Below are 24,330 nucleotides of genomic sequence, written 5' to 3'. Positions count from 1 at the left end.
TGCGCTGCGCCACACAACAAATATGGCGGCGGCCGCGGGCCCATGGCCGTAGGGCCGGGCCGGGCACGGTGAGTGGGGGGCCCTGAGGGGCAGGGGTTCGCCGGCCCGGGGGAGGCTGCTGGGCTCGCGGGGCTCCTGGAATGGGTGTGTTATAGGGGTTTGGAGTCCCCTGGCATGGGTTTGTTAGAGGGTTTTGGGAACTCCTGTCACGGATTTATTAGAGGGTTTTGCATTCCCTGCCGTGGGTTTATTAGAGGGATTTGGGGTCTCCTGTCATGGATTAGGCATCCTGTGCCATGGGTTTGTTAGAGGGATTTGGGTTTTCCTGCCTTGGGTTTATTAGAGAGTTTTGGGAACTCCTGGCATGGGTTTATTGGGAGGGTTTAGGATCACCTGCCATGGGTTTATTGAAAGGGTTTGGGATCTCATGCCATGGATTTATTAGAGGAGTTTGGGATCTCATGCCATGGATTTATTAGAGGAGTTTGGGATCTCCTGCCTTGGGTTTATTCGAGTGTTTTGGGAACTGCTGGCTTGGGTTTATTGAAAGGGTTTGGGAACTCCTGCCATGGGTTTATAAGGGGGATTTTGGGATCTCCTCTCAGATTTATTAGAGGGGTTTGGGATCTCTTGCCATGGATTTGGTAGAGGAGTTTGGGATCTCTTGCCATGGCTTTATTGAAAGGGTTTGGGGTCTCCTGGCATGGATTTATTAGAGGGGTTTGGCATCTCCTGCTATGGGTTTATTAGAGGGGTTTGTGGACCTCCTGTGATGGAAGTATTAGAGAATGTTGGGAATCCTGTCATGCATTTATTAGAGAGGTTTTGGGATTCCTTGCCATGGATTTATTCCAGGATTTTGGTTTCTCCTGCCATGGATTCGTTGCAGCCTGAGGTCCTGTGCTCTGAGCTGTCCCTGGGCCATCCAGAATCCCTTCCAGCTGCTGTTCCTGGGTGGTTTTTAAGGGAAGGAGGATCCAGAAATAAGGAGCGAGGGAGGATTTGGCACTCGAGTGCCTCTCCAGAGTGGTAGGTAGGTGGGTGGGGGGTGTCTCCTGGATATGGCCCTTTTTTGGGACAAACCATCCACTCAGGAGGAGATGCAGGGAGGAGAAGAATCTAAAGTGCAGCAGGCCTGACTGGAAACTGGAATGAAGGCTGGGAGACAGCTTGGGTTGTGTGCCAAGCCCAGGAATTCCATGCAGCAGCTTGGGAGGAGGGGACTTCACAGAGATTTTAAGGCAGTCAGGAGCTGCATTCGGAGGAGGAGAGGCTGATGCAAAGTGGTTTAGTTCCTATTTATGTTCATTAGGAAAGTGAAACTCCAAAATCTTTCAGCTTTAATGTCTCAGATGAAAAAGTGCCAGGGGTTTGGAGGAGGTGGAAAAGGATAATCCAAGGTAGGGGGTAGTTCACTTGCAGGAATAAATAACAGCTTTGTGCAAAATGGAATTGTGGTGGGTTGGATCCTGGTGAAAGGGCTGCTTAGACCTGTGGTAACAGAAATGCTTTTAATTCACCCTTTTTTTTTTGTTACATTAATTTACACTTTTACATGGGTTTATTTTTAGAATGACCAGAATAAGGTGGAAGAAAATCTAAACAAATTCTTCAGTCAGGGCTTCCAGGTTTATTTTGGATGATTTGAGGTGGCTGGGTTCAACTGCATTTTTTATAGTAGATACTTATTGTATCTTTTTAAAGGACTCTTCTGCCTTCACAATGTTTGGGGACTTATTTGAAGAGGATTTCTCCTTTATTTCCAACAATCATTATGGGAAAGGGAAGAAATCAAAGCCTAGAGAGTCTGAGCCTCCAGCTCCCAGGGATTTCACCAACCTCAGTGGAATCAAAAATCAGGGTGGGACCTGCTACCTCAATTCCCTTCTGCAGACTCTGCTTTTCACACCTGAATTTAGAGGTAAGGTGCTCAAAACCTTCTTAAAATAATGTAGGGATTGATTTTTTAGTGAGACTTGCACTTCTGGTTATTTATTTAAGAAACAGTGAACTCAGGTGATTTTGGGGCACAGTTCACTTTAAATAAATTATTGCAGAACAAAATCATAGTGTTTGACATTAAAATACATTAAATTTTTTAAAGAGGGGATGTTGTCGTTTTGAATAATAATTTTTTACCATTTGCAGAGGCTTTGTTCTCCCTGGGACCCGAAGAACTTGGCACTCTGGATGACAGCAGGAAACCAGATGCAAAGGTGCTGGGAATTTTCCTGTTCATCACTGTCTGATGTTGATTTGGAGGAATATGGCTGCAGTTCACGTGAAACCTATGAAAATGAGTGAAAACCTAAATTTGACTCTGAGAGGCAGTTTGGTCTGGCTGATACTGGATTTTTCACAGCATTCTAAGCTTTCATTGCTATCAGGTTTTACTTCAGAAATCAGACATGGAGTCTGTTTCTGCTGAGATGTTCTCCCTTCCACCTCATTCCACCCTACCACCAAGGCCTTCAGGAGAGCTGGAGAGAGACTGGGGAAAAGGGATGGAGGGACAGGACACAGGGAATGGCTTCCCACTGCCAGAGGACAGGGATGGATGGGATATTGGGAAGGAATTGTTTCCTGGAGGGTGGGGAGGGGCAGGGATGGAATTCCCAGAGCAGCTGTGCTGCCCCTGGGTCCCTGGGAGTGCCAAAGGCCAGGCTGGACACTGGGGCTTGGAGCAACCTGGGGTAGTGGGAGGTGTCCCTGCCCATGGCAGGGGTGGAATGGGATGGGCTTTGAGGTCCCTCCCACCCTAATCCATTCCATTGGCTGTGTAGGGTGAGGCACTGTAGAATTTTGGGAGCTGAGTCTGACTGCTTGGTGTGAACTGAGTAAGGTGTGTTATGAAGGAGGCAGGGGTAGCTCATCACCCAGGGGTGGTTCATCAGCCGGGGGTGACTGAGCAGCAGCTTTGTGGTAAGCTGCCCTGTTCTTGCGGGCGTGGCCGCTGGGCGGGCTGTGTCTGACGTGCTGGCTCTGTTCCTTGCTGCTGCGCCAGGTTCGGATCATCCCGCTGCAGCTGCAGCGCCTGTTTGCTCAGCTCCTGCTCCTGGACCAGCAGGCTGCATCCACCGCTGACCTCACCGAGAGCTTCGGCTGGAGCAGCCACGAGGTGCCCTTCTCCATCCCCACTCACTTCTCCCTGCACACAGATGGGTTCTGGAAGTCTGGCATTTGGGAAATACCTTAAAATGATTCAACCTGTGGAGATGACGTTGGATTGGGTCAGCTCTTGGTGTATTCTGTTGGATCTCGACATGGAGTCCATGGCAGCTGTTTGCAGGGAGGAACAGAAGATGGTTGTGCTCTTAGATACAATTCGATTTGCTTTTCCTTTCTTTTTGCAAGAGTGTTTTTCCAACAGGCTCAGATACTTAGATTCTTACCCAAGTTGAACTGTGTCAGTCAGAGATTAATCTAAATCTAGGGAATGGCTTCAAATTGATAGAGAACGGGTGTAAATGGAATACTGGGGAGGAATTGTTCCCTGGGAGGGTGGGCAGGCCCTGGCACAGGGTACCCAGAGCAGCTGTGGCTGCCCCTGGATCCCTGGCAGTGTCCAAGGCCAGGTTGGACACTGGGGCTTGGAGCAGCCTGGGACAGTGGAAGGTGTCCCTGCCCATGGCAGGGGGTGAAACAAAATGGTCTTTAAGGTCCTTCCAGTCCAAACCACTCTGGAATTCTATGATTCTACCCAAGTGGAAGTGTCTTAGATGGGTTGTAGCATGACCAAATTAACAATAACAGATGTAGTACTTTACTACTCAAGGAGTAAATGTATGAGTAGTCGTTGAGACTCTGGGACACTTGATATGTTATTTTTGAGCCACAGGCCAAGCACAGCAGTGTTTCTTTCCTTCCTGTTTGGGTTTCCCTCCTGCAGGAGATGAGGCAGCATGATGTGCAGGAGTTGAACAGGATCCTCTTCAGTGCTTTGGAGACTTCCCTGGTGGGGACATCGGGCCACGACCTCATCAACCGCCTGTACCATGGCATTGTTGTCAACCAGATAGTCTGTAAGGAGTGCAAGAACGTCAGTGAGAGACAGGTAAAGCTAGGGGTCTTCCACTGGGGGGTTCTCTTCAGGCTGTTGACTTTAAATGTTGTTGTTTTTAAAGTCCAAAAATAATGTCATCCTTGTTGAGTGCCTTATTGAATCCAAGTAGTGAGTGTTGGACTTCAGGTCTTTGGCTGCATTTTCTAAATGAGAGGTAAAAATCCCAAATGTTTTGCATCTTCTGAGTTCACAAGCCCTGCCTTTAATAGATGTAGTTAGCACAGAGCGCAGTGAGGTAACAGCAAAATGTACCTTGACAGTCTTGTATTCTCTTCGTAATTTTAAAAAATCAGTTTTTAAAAACTAATTTCTGTGACTGTGTGAGGTTTTTTTGCCCACCACTGTGATGAAGAGGATGGGTATCTTTCTAAACACCACAAACTTACACCCCTCAGAACTTCATTTCTTGTCCTTTCTGCACAGGAGGATTTCTTAGACCTCACAGTGGCAGTGAAAGGTGTGGCTGGCTTGGAGGAGGCCCTGTGGAACATGTATGTGGAGGAAGAATACTTTGAGAATGACAACTTGTATCGATGTGGAGCTTGTGATAAACTGGTTGAAGCTTCAAAGGTAACACCTTGGGGTGGGATGATGTAGGATTAGTTGGAGTGTTAGGAAAAAATTCTTCCCTATGAGAATGGGGAGGCCCTGGCACAGGATGCCCAGAGAAGCTGTGGCTGCCCCTGGATCCCTGGAAGTGTCCAAGGCTGGGCTTGGAGGAGCAGCCTGGGATAGTGGAAGGTGTCCCTGCCCATGGCAGGGTGTGGCACTGAATGGGCTTTAAGGTCCCTTCCAACCCAAACCATTCTGGGATTCTATGAAGCCTCAGCAGGGATGTCAAGAAAAGCTCCTGTGGCTCATTTCCCTAATGTTGTTGCAGTTTTTTGTCCCTACCACAGAGTGTGGTATGATTTGGAAAGTATTGACTCATTCAACAGCTCTGCTGCACCTTGCTCTGGGCATTCTGGAGGATTGGCTAAAAGATAAGTTTGAGCATAAAATAAAAATGTGCAATGAGAGAAATCATGGAAACTTACTTCAGGAGAACCCAAATGAGAGAGAAGAACAACGGGCAGCTGTTGCTCTCTGCAGGGAATGGGATCTGTTGCTCTGTTTTTGTGGAGGGAAGCAGACTCAGGCTGGTTTTGTGCTCTGCCCTTGCCACAGCAGCAGAGCTCCTTGGCCTCCTGCAGGATGGGTGAAATCCAAACCCTGCAGCCCTCTGGATGTGGAAGGAGTAGTTCAAGGGGAAGCTGAGGTCAGGCCAGGTTAATCAGTGATTTGGGAGTTCAGGAACTCTCAGCAGTGCCTCGCGTGTCTTGTTGCAAGGGCTGGCTGAGGTTTAACTGGGCTGGGTTCAAGGCAGTGCAGGGTAAGTTGTCTGCCTCTCACAAGTGCTCATCCATGCAGGAGGAGAGTGGGAACTCTGAATCTTGGTAGGAAATCACAGAGCTGGGGGTTGCCAGGCTATGGATGCAAATGGAATTCCTAATGCAGAGGATTTCTTAAACCCTGTGTGTGTTCCTGTTATGGCTCTGGAAGTGGAGAGGAGGATGGAGACATTGGAAAGGCTCAGAAATGTGGCCATGGAGCCCACACCTGCTGCCACAGGTGGTATAAGATAGTTGGCTTTACTTCTCATGGGGGTTCTTGATGGGCTCATCCATCAAGTGGTCAGATCTGGATTAATCTGGAATCATTAAAATGGATTATCCTGGCTTTCCTGCCTGGAGGGTGCTCCCCTGTAGAAATGAGAGAGACTTTAGCTCCTGGTTGTTCTGTGACTGTCTGTATAGAGCCCGTGGGCTCATTACTGACTGGAATTTTACCAATGTCCTTTATTTGCTGTGGCTGGATCAGGTGTGGGACTGGTGATCACTAGTCAAGGAGGATGTGGGGCTTAACAGGGGGAGAAGAGCTGGGTCACGTTTAAGTTGTGTAGTTGGAAGGGAAATTGACAATTGGTGAAGACATTTCAAAATGTCTTCACCAAGACCATCAGAGACAAGATCAGGGCACTGATCTTGTCTCTGATGGTAACAAAGCTTTGGTGGAAAAGGATTTGACCACAGCAAGGTGGAAGCACAGTTTTGTTCTGGGTCTGTGCTTAAAGTGTTTCTTAAATCCCTTCCCAGTCTGCTAAACTACGCAAGCTGCCTCCCTTCCTCACCATCTCCCTCCTGAGGTTCAACTTTGACTTCGAGAAGTGTGAGAGGTACAAGGAAACGAGTTGCTACACATTCCCCATCCAGATCAACCTGAAGCCTTTCTGTGAGCAGGTGAGCACTGTTAACATTTGTTAAAATTTTCTGTATGCTCAGCAGAGAACCCACAGCTCAAGGTTGTCTTTTATTTTGCATTTTGTTAGGTATTTGAGTGACTTTGTGGTGTGCTCCTCCACTTTTGAATTGAGCAACCTTGTAGCTACAAGGGGGAAGGATAAAATAATTACCCAAAAGTTATCTAACCTTTCCTTAAAAGGAAGATAATTATCTGGAAATGGAAATTGAAATTTATTTTTGTGTGGTTATTCTCTGATAGCGTCTTGCATAAATTGAGCTATATGTGCTGTAGGTGCCTGTAGTTATTCCATTTTTCTCTGGAATCTCTGTTTGCATTCATAAATATGTTTCTGGTTATGAACTGAGCTATGCCATGGCTTAATGACAAATTTTAATTCTTAACACAACAGAGGCACTCTTATGGAACAGACGTTTTTCTTCTTGAAGTGTTGCAATGCAAGCTTGGAAATTTCTCAGTGTTAGAATTTGAGGAAGCCTTTTTCCCCCTCCCTAGTTTTAGGGTTTCTAAGTGTTGCTTCTTTTCTCTCTCCTCTTTTAAACAAAATAGGTTTGGTTGTGAACAAACACTGAAATTGAAAATATTTTGGGTTTCCAGTATGGTTCAGAATCCTGCTTGTTTAATAACACAGATTGCCCATGGAAGCTGTGGCTGCCCCATCCCTGAAAGTGTCCAAGGCCAGCTTGGACTGGACTTGGAGCCACCTTGGGCTAGTGGAAGTTGTCCCTTCCCCTGGAAGGAGCCCAGATGAATTTTAAGGTCCCTCCAGCCCAAACCATTCTGGGATTTTATGATTTATCAGCCTGTGCATTGCTCTGTGGCTTGTGCCAGTCCTTCCTTGTGTCCCCAGCCTCAAAAGCCATTTCAGTCTCTGCGTGTGCAAACACACACTGAGAAATCTCTGAAGTGATGCTAAAGGTATAAAGCTGTCCTTGTGTGGGAGACTGACCTCAGTTGTTGTTACAATTATTGTTTTTCTTTTTAAAGACTGAAATGGATGATTCAGAGTACATGTATGAGCTCTTCTCTGTTATTATACACAAAGGTGGCTGCTATGGAGGACACTATCATGTTTATATCAGAGATGTGGATGAATTAGGAAACTGGCAACTCCAAGTAAGTCCTAAAGGCTTTTCTTCCTTGCTTAAGAGGTTGTACTTTTCAGAAAAGTATTAAGAGCTAGTGGATGAATGTGGCATCCAAACTTAACTAATATTTTAATGAGGCTTTGTGTGTCTTGCCTCATTGAGAAGGGCACTTTAACAGAATGTCCCTCACACTCCTAGATTGTGCATGATGATGTCAGCACAGAATACTCCAGTCCTCTGTTTGTGTGTGAAACCACAATATTTGTGAGTGTCTTTCTCACCCAGGAAGAAGAGGATGGGCTGATTGAAGAGAAGGCTTTAAGAGACACTGAGAATGCCAAAGAAACAGAAAATCCACTGGCAGTCTTAAAAGGGATTTTATTAGAGGTATGGTATGTAAGGAGTTCATTGCTTTGGTTTTGGAGCTAGGGAACCTGCAGGGAGTTGGTGTTTGTGAGAGTGGGCAGGCTTAAGTGTCCAGAGCTCTTCTGAGCTTGGCATGAAGCATTTAAAACTTGGCTTTAATATTAACAGTGGCTCTTGGTACAGACAGAGGTCCTTTTGGAGTATTTCTAAAGCTGCTCACCAAAGCTGTTGCAAAAGGAATCAGAATATCCAAAGCTGCAAGGGATCCACAAGGAGCATTGATCCAGCTCCTGGCCCTGCACAGACACTCCAGCAATCCCAGCTTGTTCATCTCTGAGAGCATTGTCCTGGAGCTCTGGCAGCCTCGGGGCTGTGCCCATTCCCTGGGGACCCTGGGCAGTGCCTAGCACGCTCTGGGGGAAGAACCTTTCTCTGATATCCAACCTAAACCCCCCTGGCACAGCTCCATATGATGCTACAGTAGCTTATTAAAAACCAGGAATGATTAAAACACTTCCAAATTGGCTTTGTGTTGACCCCTTGACTTTTGTAGCCTTTGTTACCGTAGTTTTTCATTTCTCTGCAGGAAGAAGCTAAACAAATTCCCATGGATCAATTAGGGCAGAAATTACTGGAGAAGAAAGGGGTGTCCTGGAATAAGAAATACAGAAAGCAATATGGACCATTACGAAAGGTAATCACAGGTTTGCTAGTTTTGGTTTTAGATAGCTTTTATAATCATTTATATTACTGAATAGTTAGGAGGATGGTAATTGAGAATATGGACCCTGGGATTAGCATGTGCAAGGAGAGGTTTGTAATATAAATTAGCAGGCTGGAGAGCATAAGATTCCCAAGGAATTGTCTGCCTGAGACTTTGTGTATTTTTTTCTAGTGCAGTTTTCCAGTTGGTTGCTGTATTTTATGATGTCTTAAGAAAAATACTTCAGCACTTGTGTTGTAGATAGGTGGAAAACTGATATTTGCTTGTTTTTTGAAGGGAGCTACTTGCAGTTTCCACAATAAATATTTAAATGTAGGTGCGAAGTGTAGCTGTGAGGCTTTTACAGAGGTAAACTGTGAAAATACGTGAGGAAGCACCATAAAATGAGGGTTGAATTAATGAGGTTTGTGTTTTACTTCGAGGACAATCAGGTGGAGCAGCTCAATGCAGGCTGCTGCATTTAAAACTTCTTCATCCTGTCCTTGCTTCCCTTTCAGTATTTGCAGAATCATCCTCAGATATTCCAGCTGAGTCCTGATGGAAATAAGGTCAGCCTGAAGGAAACACATAAGCTCCTGTTCAAGCTGGATTCTCATGGACAAAATCTCCAGAGCCCTTCCCAGAAGAATGATGTCCAGTGGAACTGTGAGAAAAAACCCCCAAGGCCAAGGGCTGCTTCTGCTGGGTGCCACTGGTTTGACCTGAATGATTCCAAAGTCCAGCCCATCAAGGAGAAGGATATTGAGAAGCAATTCCAGGGTAAAGAGAGTGCCTACATGCTGTTCTACAGAAAAGCTCAGCTGAAGAGGCCCCCTGAAGGTACACAAAGCTCATCTGGAGATTCTGGGGGGGCTTGTTGCTTTAACATTTTTTCTGGAGCACTTTTTTGTCGTTTCCAAGCTTTATTTTCCCCCATTTTCCTTGTAGTGATCATTTGAAAAAAGATTTAAATGAAGATAAAAGGAGGTGGTGATATGTTGATTTGCTGTAGCTGACTAATTTTTTTAGCATGCTCCACAAATAATGGCAGAGCATCAGCTGAAACAAACATAGCTTGCTGCTAATGGCATTTATGTGTTAATTTCCCTTAAAGAAAGGTTGAACTGGAAGGAGTAAAGGCATTTGTTTGTTCTTTATATCATCCTGCAGTTGAGTTTTCAGTGATTATTGTACTGTAATGTCTCCTCTTGATAATTTTTCTTGTTTTCTAAACCACATTTTAAGCCTGTATTTTTTTGTTGCAGCACATGGAAATCCAAGGTACCAAATTCCTGAGCACCTGCTGAATGAAATGAATGCTGCTAATACAGAGCTGCAAAAAAAGAGGTATACTGGTGTCACTGTACTCCAACAGCTCTTATCTGCAGGACTCCCAAGGGATTCAAAAGGAAAGAAATTCTTTGAGAACTGAAATGGTTCAATGTCAGAGGTTAATTGAAGAATATAATTTCTATATCCATATTCTGCTGGTTCCCTGCCTTCCCTGTTAGCAGGCAGCCTACAGAATTTCAAGGGAAAGATACAGTTTCAAATGGTACCATTTCTCTGGTAAAAATCACTGCAATTCTGGAAAGAGAGTGGAATGTGGTATCTTAACTGTGTTTGTAGAGGGAATTCTTCACTGGGAGAAGGGGGAAGGACTTGGTTTATGGTGAATTTACAGAGAAATTATATTCTCTGCCAGAAAGGTGAAGAGCTTGTGGTATTCAGGTTGGACAAAACTTTCCCTTGTGTTGAGGGACACAGGTGCTGATACACCTGAATCACAGTTAAGATATCAAAATACAGACACAAGAGTTACAGTTTATGGGATATTTCACACAAGGCTGTGGCTGCCCCATCCCTGGAAGTGTCCAAGGCCACTTGGATGGGGCTTGGAGCAGCCTGGAGTCGGGGCAGATGTCCCTGCCCGTGGCAGAAGTGGGACTGGATGAGCTTTAAGTCCCTCCCCACCCAAACCATCCTGGGATTCTGTTTCTGAGTGAATTCCACTCCTTTATTTTTTTAAAGGTTTGCTGCTACAGGTATAAAGGAGGAGGGGATGTGGCAGGGAATTTAACCTGGCGCGATCAGTTCCAGGAGAGCTGCACAGAAACATCTGTTTGGTGTTAAATTCACCACTTTGTGTTGTTCTCCCAAAGAGCTGAATGTGACTCAGCAAACAATGGCATTGATTTACATCTCCACCTGAGCTCCTGCTATAAATTCCACAATGGGGCGTTGCATCCTTCTCTTTCTTGGAAAGAGAGTGTGGTGGATTTGACGATCGACAGAAGGAAGACTCTGGGAGACCTCCGGCAGGCAGTGTTCCAGGTACCTGCTCTATCAAATAAACTCAAACTTCATTTTTACTTGAGCCATTGCAACCTTCACAAATAGATTTATGCTGCAGTCTTTGTGTCAAGGAGAAACTTTCAACAGTAAATGGAGCTTAGGAGGCTAAAAACTTAATATGAGTTTACATGGGAGGAAAGAGTGGTGTGGGGTCTGTTCTTGAAGCCATGAAATTGCTGGAATTTTAACAATGGAGACTTCAAAGTTCACATGAGCTAATTTATTATATTTGGGCAGCATGTGCATGGCCATGGATTGACACTGCAGAACTCCAGCCTTATTCTTAATATTTCATTTTGTGACAGAGTTGTCTTTGTCTTGTCAAGGACTCACCAATTGAGTGTCACCACGTGAGCTTGGGAGCCAGGCTGTGGCAGCTTTCAGCAGATTGTAGTTATTGTGAGTGCTGTGGGTTACTGCTCACTGTTATTTGACATAACTTTTCTGGTTGTTTTTCCCAACTAGATGTTGGAGTCTTGGGAAGGGGACATGGTTCTCAGCATGGCCAAGCCTTTACCAGCAGGATTACACCTGTACCAGGTGCTTGATGGTAAGAGCACTGCATGCCAGGCCTCCATGCTATTGCTGTATTGTAATTCTTGCAGCCATCAAAGATTTCATCTATAAACTGTCCTGGAGATGTGTATTACTGAACACTCTTCCAGCTCAAACTCATGTTTAATTATTTAAATTACTTATTTCACTCTTGTTAGTGGAATGAATGATTTTGAGACTTGGCAGTGAAATCCTTGTTGTGAAATGTAGATCTTAAGCAAGCTAAGCACATTTGCTGACAAGAATGTATCAGTCTGTGTCTTGCCCTTGATTTGCCTGTGGATGTTTGCTTTCATAGGATTGGCCTAATAGGTGGAGGAGAGGATAGAAGAGAGGAGCCAGGGTGACATCAAAGGAAAATGTAGGTTAGACTTCAGCTGAAGTAGGAATTTTGTAGAGGGAAATGCTCATATAAAGAGTTCATTAATTTATTAAGGGTACGTCAGTTTTACAAACTCTCATTTTTGTCTCCAGCTTTGCTTTGTTAGGCAATTCTAAGTGTCAGTCTTTAACAACTTACTCAGTAACTTTCAAATGTTATGTTCTCTGTGGTCAGCTTCAGAAAATCACTGTTGAACCAGAACATAACCCAACTCTCCAAGGTGTTGACATCAAAATAGAGAGAAACTCAGAGCTGCTCTAAGTATTCCTCCCCATACTTGTACAGTTCTTTAAGTGTAGTGACTTTTAAAAACTTGCTGAACCTGTTTGTGTGTTTTGCGGGGAGCAAGAACTTGATGATTTGCTCCTATTTTTTAGGAGATGAGCTGACCCTGGATGGCATTGGGCTGGCTGATGGAGCAGACATCTTTGTCTGGAATGGGAAAGAGGTAAAGGAACCAAGATTTCCTTCTTTGTCAGCTCTGAAGAGATAAGACTGTGCAAGGTCTCCTGGAAATCCTGTGCTGCTCTTGTAGTTTTCCATCTTCCTTTTAATATTAAAGCTTCTGCTTAACCTGGAAGTGGTTGTGAAGCACAGCATTTTATTCTGTCTTTCCAGTGGAATAAAATGCTACTTTTAAATTATTTTTATTGTAAAATATCCATTTGATATTGACTTTCTCAAAAAAAAAAAAAAAAAAAAAAAAAGACCCCAAACTAAACAAAACCACCCAAACATTTAGAAACAGAGTCAGTTTTGTCTTGGTTTTGGTTTTTGTATAGTTTTTTCTATTGCAGCTTTTGTGTCATTAAATTTTCTTCAGCAAGGAGCTTAGGTTGAATTTAGGTTGAATATCAGAAAAATCAAACTTTTAAAATGTAAAGTCACAATGTTCAGTCACATTTGGTTAATTCTTTAATGTCCTGAGGGGCTAAATTCCTGTGTCCTAGTTTTTGCCAAGTGTCCCCTGGTTTTCCAGCTGCTTACCATGGAATGGTTTGGGAAGGGACTTAAGGATCTCATTCCACCCCCTGCCATGGACAGGGACACCTTTCACTATCCCAGGCTGCTTCAAGCCCTGGCCAGCCTGGCCTTGGACACTTGCAGGGATCCAGGGGCAGCCACAGCTTCTCTGGATAACATTTTTCTTTCTCCTCCCAACATCCGTGGGTTACTCTGGTTGTTTGTTCAGTACGAATTTGCTCAAGGAGGTTGGTTTGTATTGGGAGAGTGTCCACTTTGGTCTCAATTTTCTCCCTGCCCAGTCTCTCCTGTATTTTCTGGCTCAGCCCCCCACAAAGCTGGCATTCCTTCCTGCTTTCCCTCAGGTTGGAGGCACGAAGGTGCTGGCAGGCCCTGAGCATGAGCCCGTGGTGCTCAACGTGCTTCGCTTGGCCGAGCACAACGAGGGCGGCAAGGGGCAGCACTTCAGCGAGGCCCAGCACGTGTTCTCCTGCAGCACCAGCCTGGGGCAGCTGCACTCTGCCTTGGCTCCAGCCGGGGGCATCATCCTCAAAAACGGCTCAGGAGCAGAAACAGAAGCCAAGAACTGGGAAGTTTTCCATGAGGAAGACATGAAGGAAACAGTCCGAAGTGTTGGGCTCAGGGATGGGTGCTCTGTGCTGATCTTAGACAGTCATGACCAGAGGTAATGTTTTTGATTATGATTGTAATGAAACAAAGAAGCAATTTTGGCAAAACCTTTTACTTCAAATTATACTAACAGTATATATTCTCATAACTAATTATCACTTTGAGCTTACAAATATAATTATTTTCCTCTTAAGTTTTGGAGACCAGTTATTCATCAGCTGTTAGGTTTTTCTGGCCCTCAGAATGCAGCAGCAGTCACAACCTTTGATTTATACTTGTAAAGGGGGAAAAACCTGGTGGGAACAATGCACACTCAGTGAGTCCAGAGCTCCCAGGGGCAAATTTGTGCTCTCATGACACTCTGTGCTCCCTGAGGCCTCTGCTGTGTGAGATGCCATCACTGTGAATGACTTTGGCACCATTGCTTATTTGGGAGCTGTGCTGGTGAGTGATGTAGCCCTGCTAATGTTTAGTTTTCCTGTCTCTGACTGTCTTTGCACTGCTGATTCCCACAGCTTTGTCAACGTGGCAAGTGGGAATTTGACTGCCTTCACCTATGACATCAGCTGGCTCCAAGTGAAAAACTTCTGTGGGGGGGAAGAGGAGGAGAAACACGTTAAAATTACTGCCACTATTGAAACAGTAAGGACTCTGCTTTCCTGAACAGCTTGGCCCCTGCACTTGGCATGGCTCATTCGATGGAGCCTCAGGGATGAAGCTTTTCCCTGCTGAAATCAGTGTTGAGCTCAGAGTTACAATCCCTGGGCTATTTGCAGGTAGCTTAAACCAGTGCAGTGTTTTAGTGTCAAATACCTTTCTCTTTGCACCATCCTGTAAATGGAAGTTTGAGATGGTGTCAGTAACCAGAGCTAGAAGAGAGGGGAAGGATTATCTTTGTGCACTGGCACTTGAGCAAGCAGGGGTGTTGGTGGCATTCCAGGATGGAGATGTTCATACCCCTTTTAACATCCCTGTCTTTTAGGTGATGTCAGATATCAAAATGAAAGCGATCCGGGAGCTTCAGCTGGAGGAGGAGCTGGGTAAGTGTTCAGCTGCTTTATCAGTCTCCTAATGCTGTAATTTACTGGCTTTTCAGTGGGTCTAGTGGTAGAATTTTCTTTTCTGTGAAAGAATCAAAGCTGAGAATGTTTCTGGAGTCTCGAGGAGTCTCTCTCCAGTTCAATTTTTGATGTCACAGAGGGAGACCTCTAAGATAAACCTGTTGTAATTAATCTTCAAGGCGTTACTTGTCTGAAATTCTGAGTCAAATTCCTATTTTATTCCTATTTGAATTACTTAATACTTGTCTCTTTCCTGCCTTTTTTGCTGCAGCAAACAAGAGCTGTCTTAGACCTGTTAGTGGCAATGGGAAACTTCTGTCTCCAGGTAAATTGATTTATTGAATCACTGTTCTGTAAGAAACTCACTGGGGAGATTTTGAGCCTCTGTTTGTTCTTTACTGGGAGAAGTTACCCACATATAACTCCACCGAGTCCCAGGCTTAACTGAACCAGTTGTGTGGGGTTTTTTCCCCAGTCTTAAAGTTAATTAACAGTACCAATACAAAGACAGGGGTTAAACTGAAATGTTCAGCTTGGTTTTATTGCTTACATCCCTAATTCACCTGTGCTGCTGATGGACTCTGGGAGATCTCCATGCCTTTGTTCTCCTCATGGGACACTCACAGATCTGCTGTCAGGGCTGAACAAGCTCTCCAGAGAGCACTGAAGGGTTTTAGCTTGCTCTGAGGATGATAAAATTGATGTTTTTATTTGTCCTCCCTGAAGTGCCTGAGGATTACACAGTCAAGGAAGCAGAACTGAAGATGGGAAGCTTGCTCGGGCTGTGCCGTGGGAAAGCTCCAACTTCCACTCAGGTACAGCAGTGTGGGATGGGAGGAGCCTGGTGCAGGGACTTTCTAAAGGGAATAAAGGAAAAAAGGCGGGGATATTGCTCTTGGAACGTGCAAGTTGTAAATATCCCAGGATCCCAGAATGGTTTGGGTTGGAAGGGACCTTAAAACTCATCCAATTCCATGCCCTGCCATGGGCAGGGACATCTTCCACTATCCCAGGATGCTCCAAGCCCTATCCAACCTGGCTTTGATGTGCATGGGAAGGAGTAGTTGTGCATTTCTAGAGACCACGGGTGGCTAAGGAGGATCTGCTGATGGCCATAACTCAACTGTCTTTGCTTCTTGTGCCATTTTAGTGCTTTTTGATGACATTCTTGCCACAGGAATTGTTCGTACACTTCCTTATTTATTCTGATAGTTTGCTTTTGGATTTTCAGCTCTTCCTGTACTTCATGGTTGGGAGTGACCAAAGCTGCAGCCCTGAGATGGAGATAGTTGTGGAGGAGACCGCCTCTGTCAGCGAGGTAAGGCTGGCTGCTCCCACAGCTCTGCATCCAAGCTCCTGGGCAACATTCCTTGCACAGACCTGGAGGAAGAAGAGTCGGCAAGAGCCATGCACAGAGTGAAGGCAACTCTGGTTCTACCAACCCAGTGTTGAATTTGCAGCTTTGATTTATTTATTTTTTAAGGTGCATCTGCAAACTGTGGGGCAGAATTTGTTTATGTAAAGGAAGAAACTGACATCACATGATTAATTTTTTACCAGCTTGGGAATGCTGGCTCAGCTGCTGTGGTGAATTTTTTGCCTGAAAACCATCTCGTCCATGAAGGGTTTAATATATAGCCCAAATACATCTTGTTTATCTAATTATATTGTTTTAAGAATTGACCAGCAATCAGTCATTCTTTATGTCAGAAAATTGTAGCATAGGCTTGCTGAAAAATTTATTTCCCAGCCTCAGCATTGACACAACTCTCATCCTGTATTTCTTCTTTCAGTGTCTCAATTTAATGCTGGAGAAATCTGGATTATCAGGTTAGTTGTATTGTTATTTACATATTTTTTTAAAGGAATTTTAAATATTTTTAAGACAGGTTTTCCTACCCTAAACCGTGTAAGTTTTTTCTATGTCATTGTAATGGGAGGAGGGGAAAGAATTCTAAACGTGCAGTTTTTATAATACTGTTTTTATTTAAAGAGCTTGGCATAGATTCAAGTGATAATTTGACACATGGGAATACCTTCTGTCCTCTGAAACCAGGGAAAATAATTAGATAGGTGAAGAAGGGAGATCTGTGCAAATAAAAGATTATTTTCATACAGCAAAAGGTCTGGGGAAGATGAAAGTGATAATTCATTTAGCCAGAGTTGTGTTTAAAAAGCAAATAAAAATAAAGAACAAAAGAAAAAGGAACCTTGACACTTGTTAAGAGTTTTGTAATATTTTCCCACACTGGTGTTATTGACTGATCAGTTTTCTCTGTGTGTGTCTTTTTTGGTTTTGTAGGTGACAACTGGCATTTGAGAAGGCTTGACTGGTGCTACGAAGCAGGGGAAGCATTAAGTCAGGAAGTAAGAGCAGCCTGTTCTAATCCATTGGTTCTTTGCTCCCTGGGGTGAAAGGCAGCTGTGGGCTGACAGCGTTCCTGTGCTTTCTCTTCCTGCAGAATGCTACCCTGAAGGAGCTCAACGTTTGCAGAGGAGACACTTTGGTTATAACTGAAGGAAAGCTTCCAGAAAAGGTAAAAGCAGAGTGGGCAGTGTCTGGAGACTTGGAGCTTACTTTTAAACAAGTCTTTTCTCTCTTCCTGTGCTAAAGGTGAAATTTCACCTTGTCTGCACACAACGCTTGAGCCACCTGGTATTTTCTGTTCCAGGGCTTCCTGAAAATCCCTATTTGGTGGCTGAAGCCTTCAAGCCATAAGAAACATGGAGAGAATGCACAAGACCAGGTGAATGGGATCACCTGGAAGATGGAGGCTTTACAGGTGTCTGCTGCAGCAGGTGAGCTTGGCCAGGCTTTGAAAGCAATCACCTGTAGTTGCTCTTTAAGTCAAATCCAAATTTTAATCCAAAGCCTTAAAGCCTTTCTGAAACCCAGGATGGGCTGCATGAGTTGCATCAAGGTTATGGTGAAAGGACCACTCAGGAGACAGATGCAGTTTTGGACATAAATGCTGGATAATCCTGTTGTAGGGATGTTCCTCAGATGGATTGGCTCAAAATACCACTAAATTTTGTAGCAGGGGCTCTTTATTTGTCAGTCTCAAAAAATTATAGATTCAGTCTCATAAAATTCTAACATAGATTAGAATGTTAGGCAGTGGCAGCAGTGTAAAGTATGTCCTTCATGAGCCTAGATGTGATTGGTTTCAAATGCCAGACTCCTGAAGGCACAATGAATTCCCTTCAGGCCGTGTTGCTTTTTGGTAAGCTGTAAAAGGAAGGATGGGTAAACCTTGAATAGTATCAAAGACCTTAAATGCAGTGTTTTAACTGTGTTTGCTCTCCTAAAGGTCAAATCCAAAACCAGCCAGGGCAGCAAAATCAAGTGAGGGTTGAGAAGGGAGGAGAAAATGAAGTGGAAATAAGAGAATTGGAAAATGGGGAACAAATTTATTTTTCATTTTGTATTAAAAGTAATATTCCTCTGATGCTGAGTTGTGCTGCAGGGCAGGACCCCTCCCCTCGAAGAAGTTTTCTTTGCATTTTTGTCCTTCCACCTCAAACCTTTTCTGCGTTTCACTTTCTCCCCTGTTGATTCCAGTAGTGGAGCTAAGAGCAGTTCAGCTTTGCTTGCAGTAGGCATACCCAATAACTAACACCATTTATCTATGGCAATAACTGCTCCTAGCTCTAAAATTTTCGGTATAGGATCTGTATGGGAACTGTTTGGAAATGATTAGGATGTATTTTGTGTGCTGGATATGGCCATGGTAGGAGGTTGGAATGAGGTCACCTTTAAGGTCTCTTCCAACTCAAACCAGTCTGGGATACCTTTACATTCTAAGTGGACCCCAGACTCCTTCTCTAAGTGAGATGTGACCATGAAGTGGCTGTTACCTCTCAGGACTATACAAATCACATTGACTCTTCTGTTATTTGTTTCTTCCTCCTCCCTCTCCCCCTTTCAAAGCTGCACCAGAACCCACCCACCCAGGCCTGGATCTCTGTTATGCTGGCAGGATAGAGATAGCAGGAGAGGCCTCTCTGGAAGATCTGAAGATGCAGGTTAGATGTTCTCCTGTGTTGGACTGTGCAGCAGCGCTGTGATGACTCGAGCTCTATTAACAGCTCTTTTCTATTTCCTTTTCCCCTGTCTCCAGTCTGTTGTGCCATGGTGTTTATGCCATGGTCACTGGTAAGTACCAAGAGGCAGCTGGAGCACGTAGCTCAGACACTTCCTTAAGTGTCCCTGTTGTCCCCATCCTCCCTGTCATGTGTCCTGGCCCGTGGGAGCCTCGTTGCATATCAGCTGAAGCTCTGCCTGGCAGCTTTTGTCTTTATTTCAGTGTAAGATCTCTCCATGGGAAGCACACATAAAACAAGCACCTCCTAAAAAGCCACTTTGCCATTTCCACATTGTTCCTGTATTAGTTTTCTGCATTTTTTTTTTTTTTTAATTTCTGTATGTGGAATCTGATGACTGAAGAATTGCTTTGGGGTGCACAGGTTTGGCAGCCAGCAAGGTCTGGCTCATTTTGTTTGGCCACAAACTAAAATACCTTTGTATGGTTTTAATACACTAAAAACCAAACCAAGCAAAACACCCTAAAAGAAAAAACTAAACCCAAAACCCACCCCAAACCCACAAAAAATGTATAACCCAGTCCTACCAACAGGCTCTGTGTGGTTGAAGCAGTGATTGTTCTACTTGAACCACATGGGGAAGGATCTCTCACCTGATTCTGCTCCATACCAACACTTATTTTTTGGGTGTGACTTCAGTTTTGGGCTCTGCCAGGCTACTGCTATGGAAGACTGTTTGCAGCTTGATCAAGGAGAACTGGCTGAGCATGGGAAGTGTTGTGCCCTTGGGAAGGGCTTAGAGGAGCTCAGCACTTGGCCAGAGACTGAGGCAGCGACTGCCACAGCCTCATTCCCTCCCAGTTGTTCAAATTCTGATTAAAAAAAAGAAATTGGGTACTTTGGAAATGGAAGTTGAGTTGAGAATTGTTGAGAGGGAGGGAAATCCAACTCCCTTTGAGGTTGAAAAGTGAATATTTTGCTCACAGCCACAAGCAACAGCTGGTGTGGAATAAATCTCAATAAGTTGCCCTCTTTTTTGAGAGTCAATCCAGTGGTTTTCTATTTTTCCAGGGAGACTGGCTGCTAAAATTATTGACCAAGTATTTCTGTTTTTCAGGCTCTGACCTTACCCTGCTGCCAGGAGCAGGTTGTGCCCCTGCCCTCGTTCCTCAGAGCTTGGACAATGGACAACAAACGCCCCGGGAAGCTCCTACGGGACAACAAGAGGAGACTCAGGTGGGTTCTCTGGGGAATGTGCAGCAGGCTGGATCTGGGATGGACTGTGGGGGATTCATCAGCCAAGTCTGGGTTGGAAAGGATCTTCAAGACGAGCAGTCCCATGGGCAGGGACACCTTCCACTGTCCCAGGTTGCTCCAAGCTCCATCCAGCCTGGCCTTGAATACTGCCAGGGATCCAGGGGCAGCCACAGCTGCTCTGGGCACCCTGTGCCAGGGCCTCACTGCCATCACAGGGAACTTCCCAATATCCCATCCATCCCTGCCCTCTGGCAGTGGGAGCCATTCCCTGTGTCCTGTCCCTCCATCCTTTGTCCCCAGTCCCTCTCCAGCTCTCCTGGAGCCCCTTTAGGCCCTGGAAGGGGCTCTGGGGTCTCCTTGCAGGTGAGCACCTCCAGCTGTCCCAGCTCAGCTCCAGAGCCATGTAGACAATCTCTGCTCTGTTTTCAGTGACTACAGACTGGGTGCCAGAGTGGAAATCTGCATAGAACCCTTGCAAGAAGAAGAGAATTTGGGGTAAGAGCTCAAGATCTTTATTTCTTTTGTTTCTTACAGCTCTGCATTTGAGGGAAGCCTTCACTGAGCAGCTTTTGACTTCAGGGCTCTCAGGATGTGGGAAAACCTTAGAAGTTGTTTATTGTTTTCCACTAACAGTGAGGGGAGGGCGGTGTGGCGGGGGGAAAGCTGGGAATTCTGAAAGCATGGCTCACAAGAATTTCCATTCTCTCATCCTGCTGCCAGCCCTCAAGAGCTGCTGCTTCGAGTCCAGATGGGAATACCAGGAGAGAGGGACTACTCCAGCTCCTGGGATTTGGTGTGGGATATCTCCAAGGAATGCACAACCTGGGCTCTGAGGCAGAGAGTGGCTTCTCACTATTGTCTTCCTGTAGATAAAATTGAAATAGCCAAATACTTCCCTGAGAGATTTGAGTGGCTGCCAATATCTAGCTGGGTAAGATCTGGAGTGACAGAATCCAACAATTGTTGGAGAGGAGTACGTGTTGGTCTGGGCTGCAGTTCCTTAGGGATTGAATTTAAGAAGAATTCCAAACTCTTCTGCTTTGATTTTGTTCAGACACAACAAATCTCCAAGAGGAAGAGAAGGAAAAAGCAGGCGAGTTTGCAATCAGCACCTTACCACCTGAAGGATGGAGACATCATTGGGGTGAAGGTAAATTTCCCTGGATTTAATTATTGCACGAGGATCCGGTTCAGGCAATGTCCCCTTTGCATTTCTTCCTGGTTTTCTCTCATCCTGCTGCATTTCTGGGAGTACTGGGATGTGGGTTTGGACACTGCATTGTGTTGATAGGAAATTTCTTGCTGCTGCTGTTTTTCCTTTTTCTCCTGGATCTTTTTTCTTGCCCTCATTTTTTTTTCTTTTTTTTTTCTTTTTTTTTCTTTTTTTTTCTTTTTTTTTCTTTTTTTTTCTTTTTTTTTCTTTTTTTTTCTTTTTTTTTCTTTTTTTTTCTTTTTTTTTCTTTTTTTTTCTTTTTTTTTCTTTTTTTTTCTTTTTTTTTCTTTTTTTTTTTTTTTTTTTAATTCTGAGTAAAATCCAAGGAAGTGCCCTTTGAAAATCACATTATAGACACAAACTGTTACATATTGTGGATTTCTGAACGATGACAGTTCTATTTTATGGTGTGAAAAGGAATTACCCAGCATTGAGCTCTCAGCTAGAAATCAGGCTTAGTTACGAGGAAAGAACATTCTGTCTGGGTTTAGAGCAGTAGGAGAAAAATGTGATGTCCTGTCCTGCTGTTTAGCCTATTGGAAGAAATCCATCCCTGGAAGTGTTCCTTGCTAGGTTGGATGGGGCTTGGAGCAACCTGAGATAGTGTCCCAGCCCATGGCAGGGGTGGGACTGGATCATCCTTAAATCCCTTCCAACTCAAGCCATTGCAATTCTAATGTTCTTGAAATTAATCAGTGCAAAACTTGTCAAAAGAAACAATCTGGGAATTTATTGTGTCAGCTGGGAAATAGTTTTACCTTTTGACTTTGATCTCTCCAATCCTTTTTTGTAACAGAACCTTCTCCTTGATGACACCAAGGACTTCAGCACTGTCAGGGATGACATTGGGAAAGAGAAGCAAAGGCAGCTGGCTCTGGAAAAGAGGAAAAGGTAGTGAGCATTTAGTTTCATTTTTCTTTAGAAGTATGCAAAGTGTTTGCTGCTTTTCAGAGAAGCTGTGGCTGCCCAATCCTTGGAAGTGTCCACAGCCAGGTTGGAAGGGGTTTGGAGCAACTGAGATAGTGGAAGGTGTCCCTGCCCATGGCAGGGGGTGGCACTGGGTGGTCCTTAAGGTCCCTTGAAATGCAAACCATTCCATGATTCAGCCTAATTGGATAAATTTTGAGGCCAATGGTAATCCTGCAGGGAGCACCTGGATAATTCAAACTCCTGGCTCTCAGTGTTCCTCCACTGAGCCTCATGGTTTTCCCTCCTGGAACACACCATGGAGATGAAAATGAACCCTTGGCCAGCCTGGCCTTGCACAGCTCACTGGAACTCACAGTTCAGGTCAGGCTCACCCTGCTAAGGCCCAGCACTGAACATTAACCAGGTTATTTGTGTCTTCCAGCCGCCAGGAACGTGCCCAGGATCCCCTTTTCCCCGAGGAGAGGCTCCCCACAAAGCCCCGCAAACCAGAAGTGGCTCTTTCCATCAGCGTGGGGGTTTTCAGATAGCACCAGGAGCTGCTCTGCCCACACCACCCTGTGCTAACCTGGCCTGCAGGGCCTCAGCTCCAGCGGCAAGAGGGGCTTTCCCAAAGTGTCCTCAAGGATCCCTGAGGCACAAACTGGCTGTAGGATTCAGGATAATTCTGATTTTCTTCTGCTCTCTCTTGGGGAAGTGCTTCAAGGTCCCTTTCGCAGTGTGGTACTTACTCTCAGGCTGAGTAAATGCACTTTATGGAGGAGGAAAAGGATTAATATATTGTATAACCTCTCAGTGACTCTTTTTTAACCATCCAAAATGCTTTGTTGGGTCAGATGTGACCTCCTGCACCATGACTACTGAGATTTAATGGAGTCATAATCATCTCTTTTTAGAATTGTTTTCCATCTCTGATCACTGAAGTTGCTGCTGATACCAGAATTTGCTTTTCTCTCTTTATATCTCTAAACCTAAGTCTGTAGGAGCTGGAGTCAGCCCTAAGAATGAAGGCAATGTGGAAATCTCTGAGCAGAGTGTAGGAAATTTGCTCAAAAAGAACAAGTCCAGGATCTGTCAAGATGTAAAACCTGGAGACATCTTGTGATATGGAACAACAGGGATGTAATCTTAGATTTTGAAGTTTCTGGGGCTTGTTGTGTTGCCCATAAACATAATTTTGCAATTTCTAGGGCATTTTTGTTGTCCCTGAACTTCATTAACAGGGAAAACGGTTGGAAAAAATGGACAGATCCGATGTTTGATTTTCAGTGGGTTTTATTGTACTCAGGAAGAAGGCTGGGATTTATTTTCAGTGCTCCTCTTCAGAGGAGTTTCCCTCATTTCTCATCTTTCCAGATCTTCTGATACTGTTACATTGGAGAACCTGTTTCTCTTGGTGTCCTGAGCTGACTTTGAGCAGCTCACTGAGCTGGGCTCCAGGTCAAAGGCTCTGAAGTATTAACTCCAAACTGAGCCTGATTATCCTGAATTAAATCTGTGATAATGACAGGTCAAAACACAAGTTTGCTTTTGGGGGCTGCAGTAAATATTTGGCCTATTTGCTGTATGTAAGAGGAGCTGCCAGTTGAGCAGATTCCTCAAATTTTGGCTAATGTGAGATTTTTCATGTACCTTTTATAGGTTAACACTACTCTGGTATTTCAGACACCATAAAGGTAAAAACTGACAGTCTGCTAGCAGCAAAACAAAAGAAGTGAAAAGCACCATGAAACACACAATTATTATTTATTTCTCTGCATACCTTTAGCATTCAGCAGGTGCTTCTGTGCTTTTTGGGGCTGTTTAATGTCCTCACTGACTTGGATTCTGAAATCCCAGTTTCATGGATACATTTTCTGCCCGAGGGGAGGGCAGCGGATGTTTTCCCATCTTAATTTGTGTCGCCTTCTTTCCATATCAGGTGTTCTTGGGAGCCTGGGTTTACAGCAGGGATCAGAGGTGCTGATTCCAAAGGTTTGTGTTCCCACATGGTTCCAGCCCATTGGATTTATTTGCTGTCACTTCAGTTCCTCTGGTTCCTGCTGCAGAGCTGGACTGAGCTCAGCCTTCCCCGCTTGAATAACTCTGGTCTTTCCTTGAGAACACCACGTTTGGAGAAATGCAAATTCCAAGTGGGAATTTTGTGCCTTTGTTCAAGTGTAATGTAGCAGCACCTGCACTGAACCAATCTTGGGTTATTTCTAATGTTGGCTTAAAATGCATTTTTTTTCTTCCTTGAAACTCTTGTGGGCCATTCCACAATGAGAGAGTGGAAAACAGGGCTGGGGAGAGGAAACACCTTTTGAAAATGGAGTCTTGGTGACTCTCTGGGTTCTGATGGTTACTTGCAAAGCCTGGAAGAGCTTTCATCTTTATTTTTCAAATGTTCTTCACAAAATAAAATGTCATTTTTATCTGCCTA

At 44.6% G+C, this 24,330-nt stretch overlaps 1 protein-coding gene across 6 annotated transcripts; it reads left to right on the top strand.

Moving 5' to 3' along the window:
* USP40 (ubiquitin specific peptidase 40) lies at positions 1 to 24,330 on the top strand. Of its 6 annotated transcripts, none has more exons than XM_041465786.1 (33): positions 30 to 68; positions 890 to 1,033; positions 1,705 to 1,921; positions 2,149 to 2,216; positions 3,005 to 3,118; positions 3,890 to 4,054; positions 4,487 to 4,633; positions 6,199 to 6,342; positions 7,352 to 7,480; positions 7,738 to 7,839; positions 8,405 to 8,512; positions 9,040 to 9,361; positions 9,787 to 9,868; positions 10,684 to 10,855; positions 11,342 to 11,426; positions 12,191 to 12,261; positions 13,142 to 13,461; positions 13,922 to 14,048; positions 14,389 to 14,446; positions 14,739 to 14,792; positions 15,194 to 15,282; positions 15,699 to 15,785; positions 16,261 to 16,297; positions 16,770 to 16,834; positions 16,930 to 17,004; positions 17,140 to 17,266; positions 18,399 to 18,493; positions 19,629 to 19,747; positions 20,198 to 20,263; positions 20,489 to 20,699; positions 20,823 to 20,918; positions 21,778 to 21,872; positions 22,333 to 24,330. In XM_041465786.1, the coding sequence occupies exons 3-33, from the start codon at positions 1,723 to 1,725 to the stop codon at positions 22,436 to 22,438; spliced, it is 3,735 nt and encodes a 1,244-aa protein (XP_041321720.1). In that variant the 5' UTR covers positions 30 to 68; positions 890 to 1,033; positions 1,705 to 1,722; the 3' UTR covers positions 22,439 to 24,330. The 6 variants fall into 6 exon arrangements, with proteins under 6 accessions (XP_041321722.1, XP_041321720.1, XP_041321721.1 ...); XM_041465787.1 differs by having other exon boundaries at positions 856 to 1,029; XM_041465785.1 differs by having other exon boundaries at positions 856 to 1,033.

This window comes from Pyrgilauda ruficollis, unplaced genomic scaffold, assembly GCF_017590135.1.
Source record: "Pyrgilauda ruficollis isolate IOZ18807 unplaced genomic scaffold, ASM1759013v1 scaffold191, whole genome shotgun sequence".
NCBI classification, from domain to species: domain Eukaryota; kingdom Metazoa; phylum Chordata; class Aves; order Passeriformes; family Passeridae; genus Pyrgilauda; species Pyrgilauda ruficollis.
Note: the sequence above shows the minus strand (reverse complement) of the source record. Positions and strands in the feature narration are given on the sequence as shown.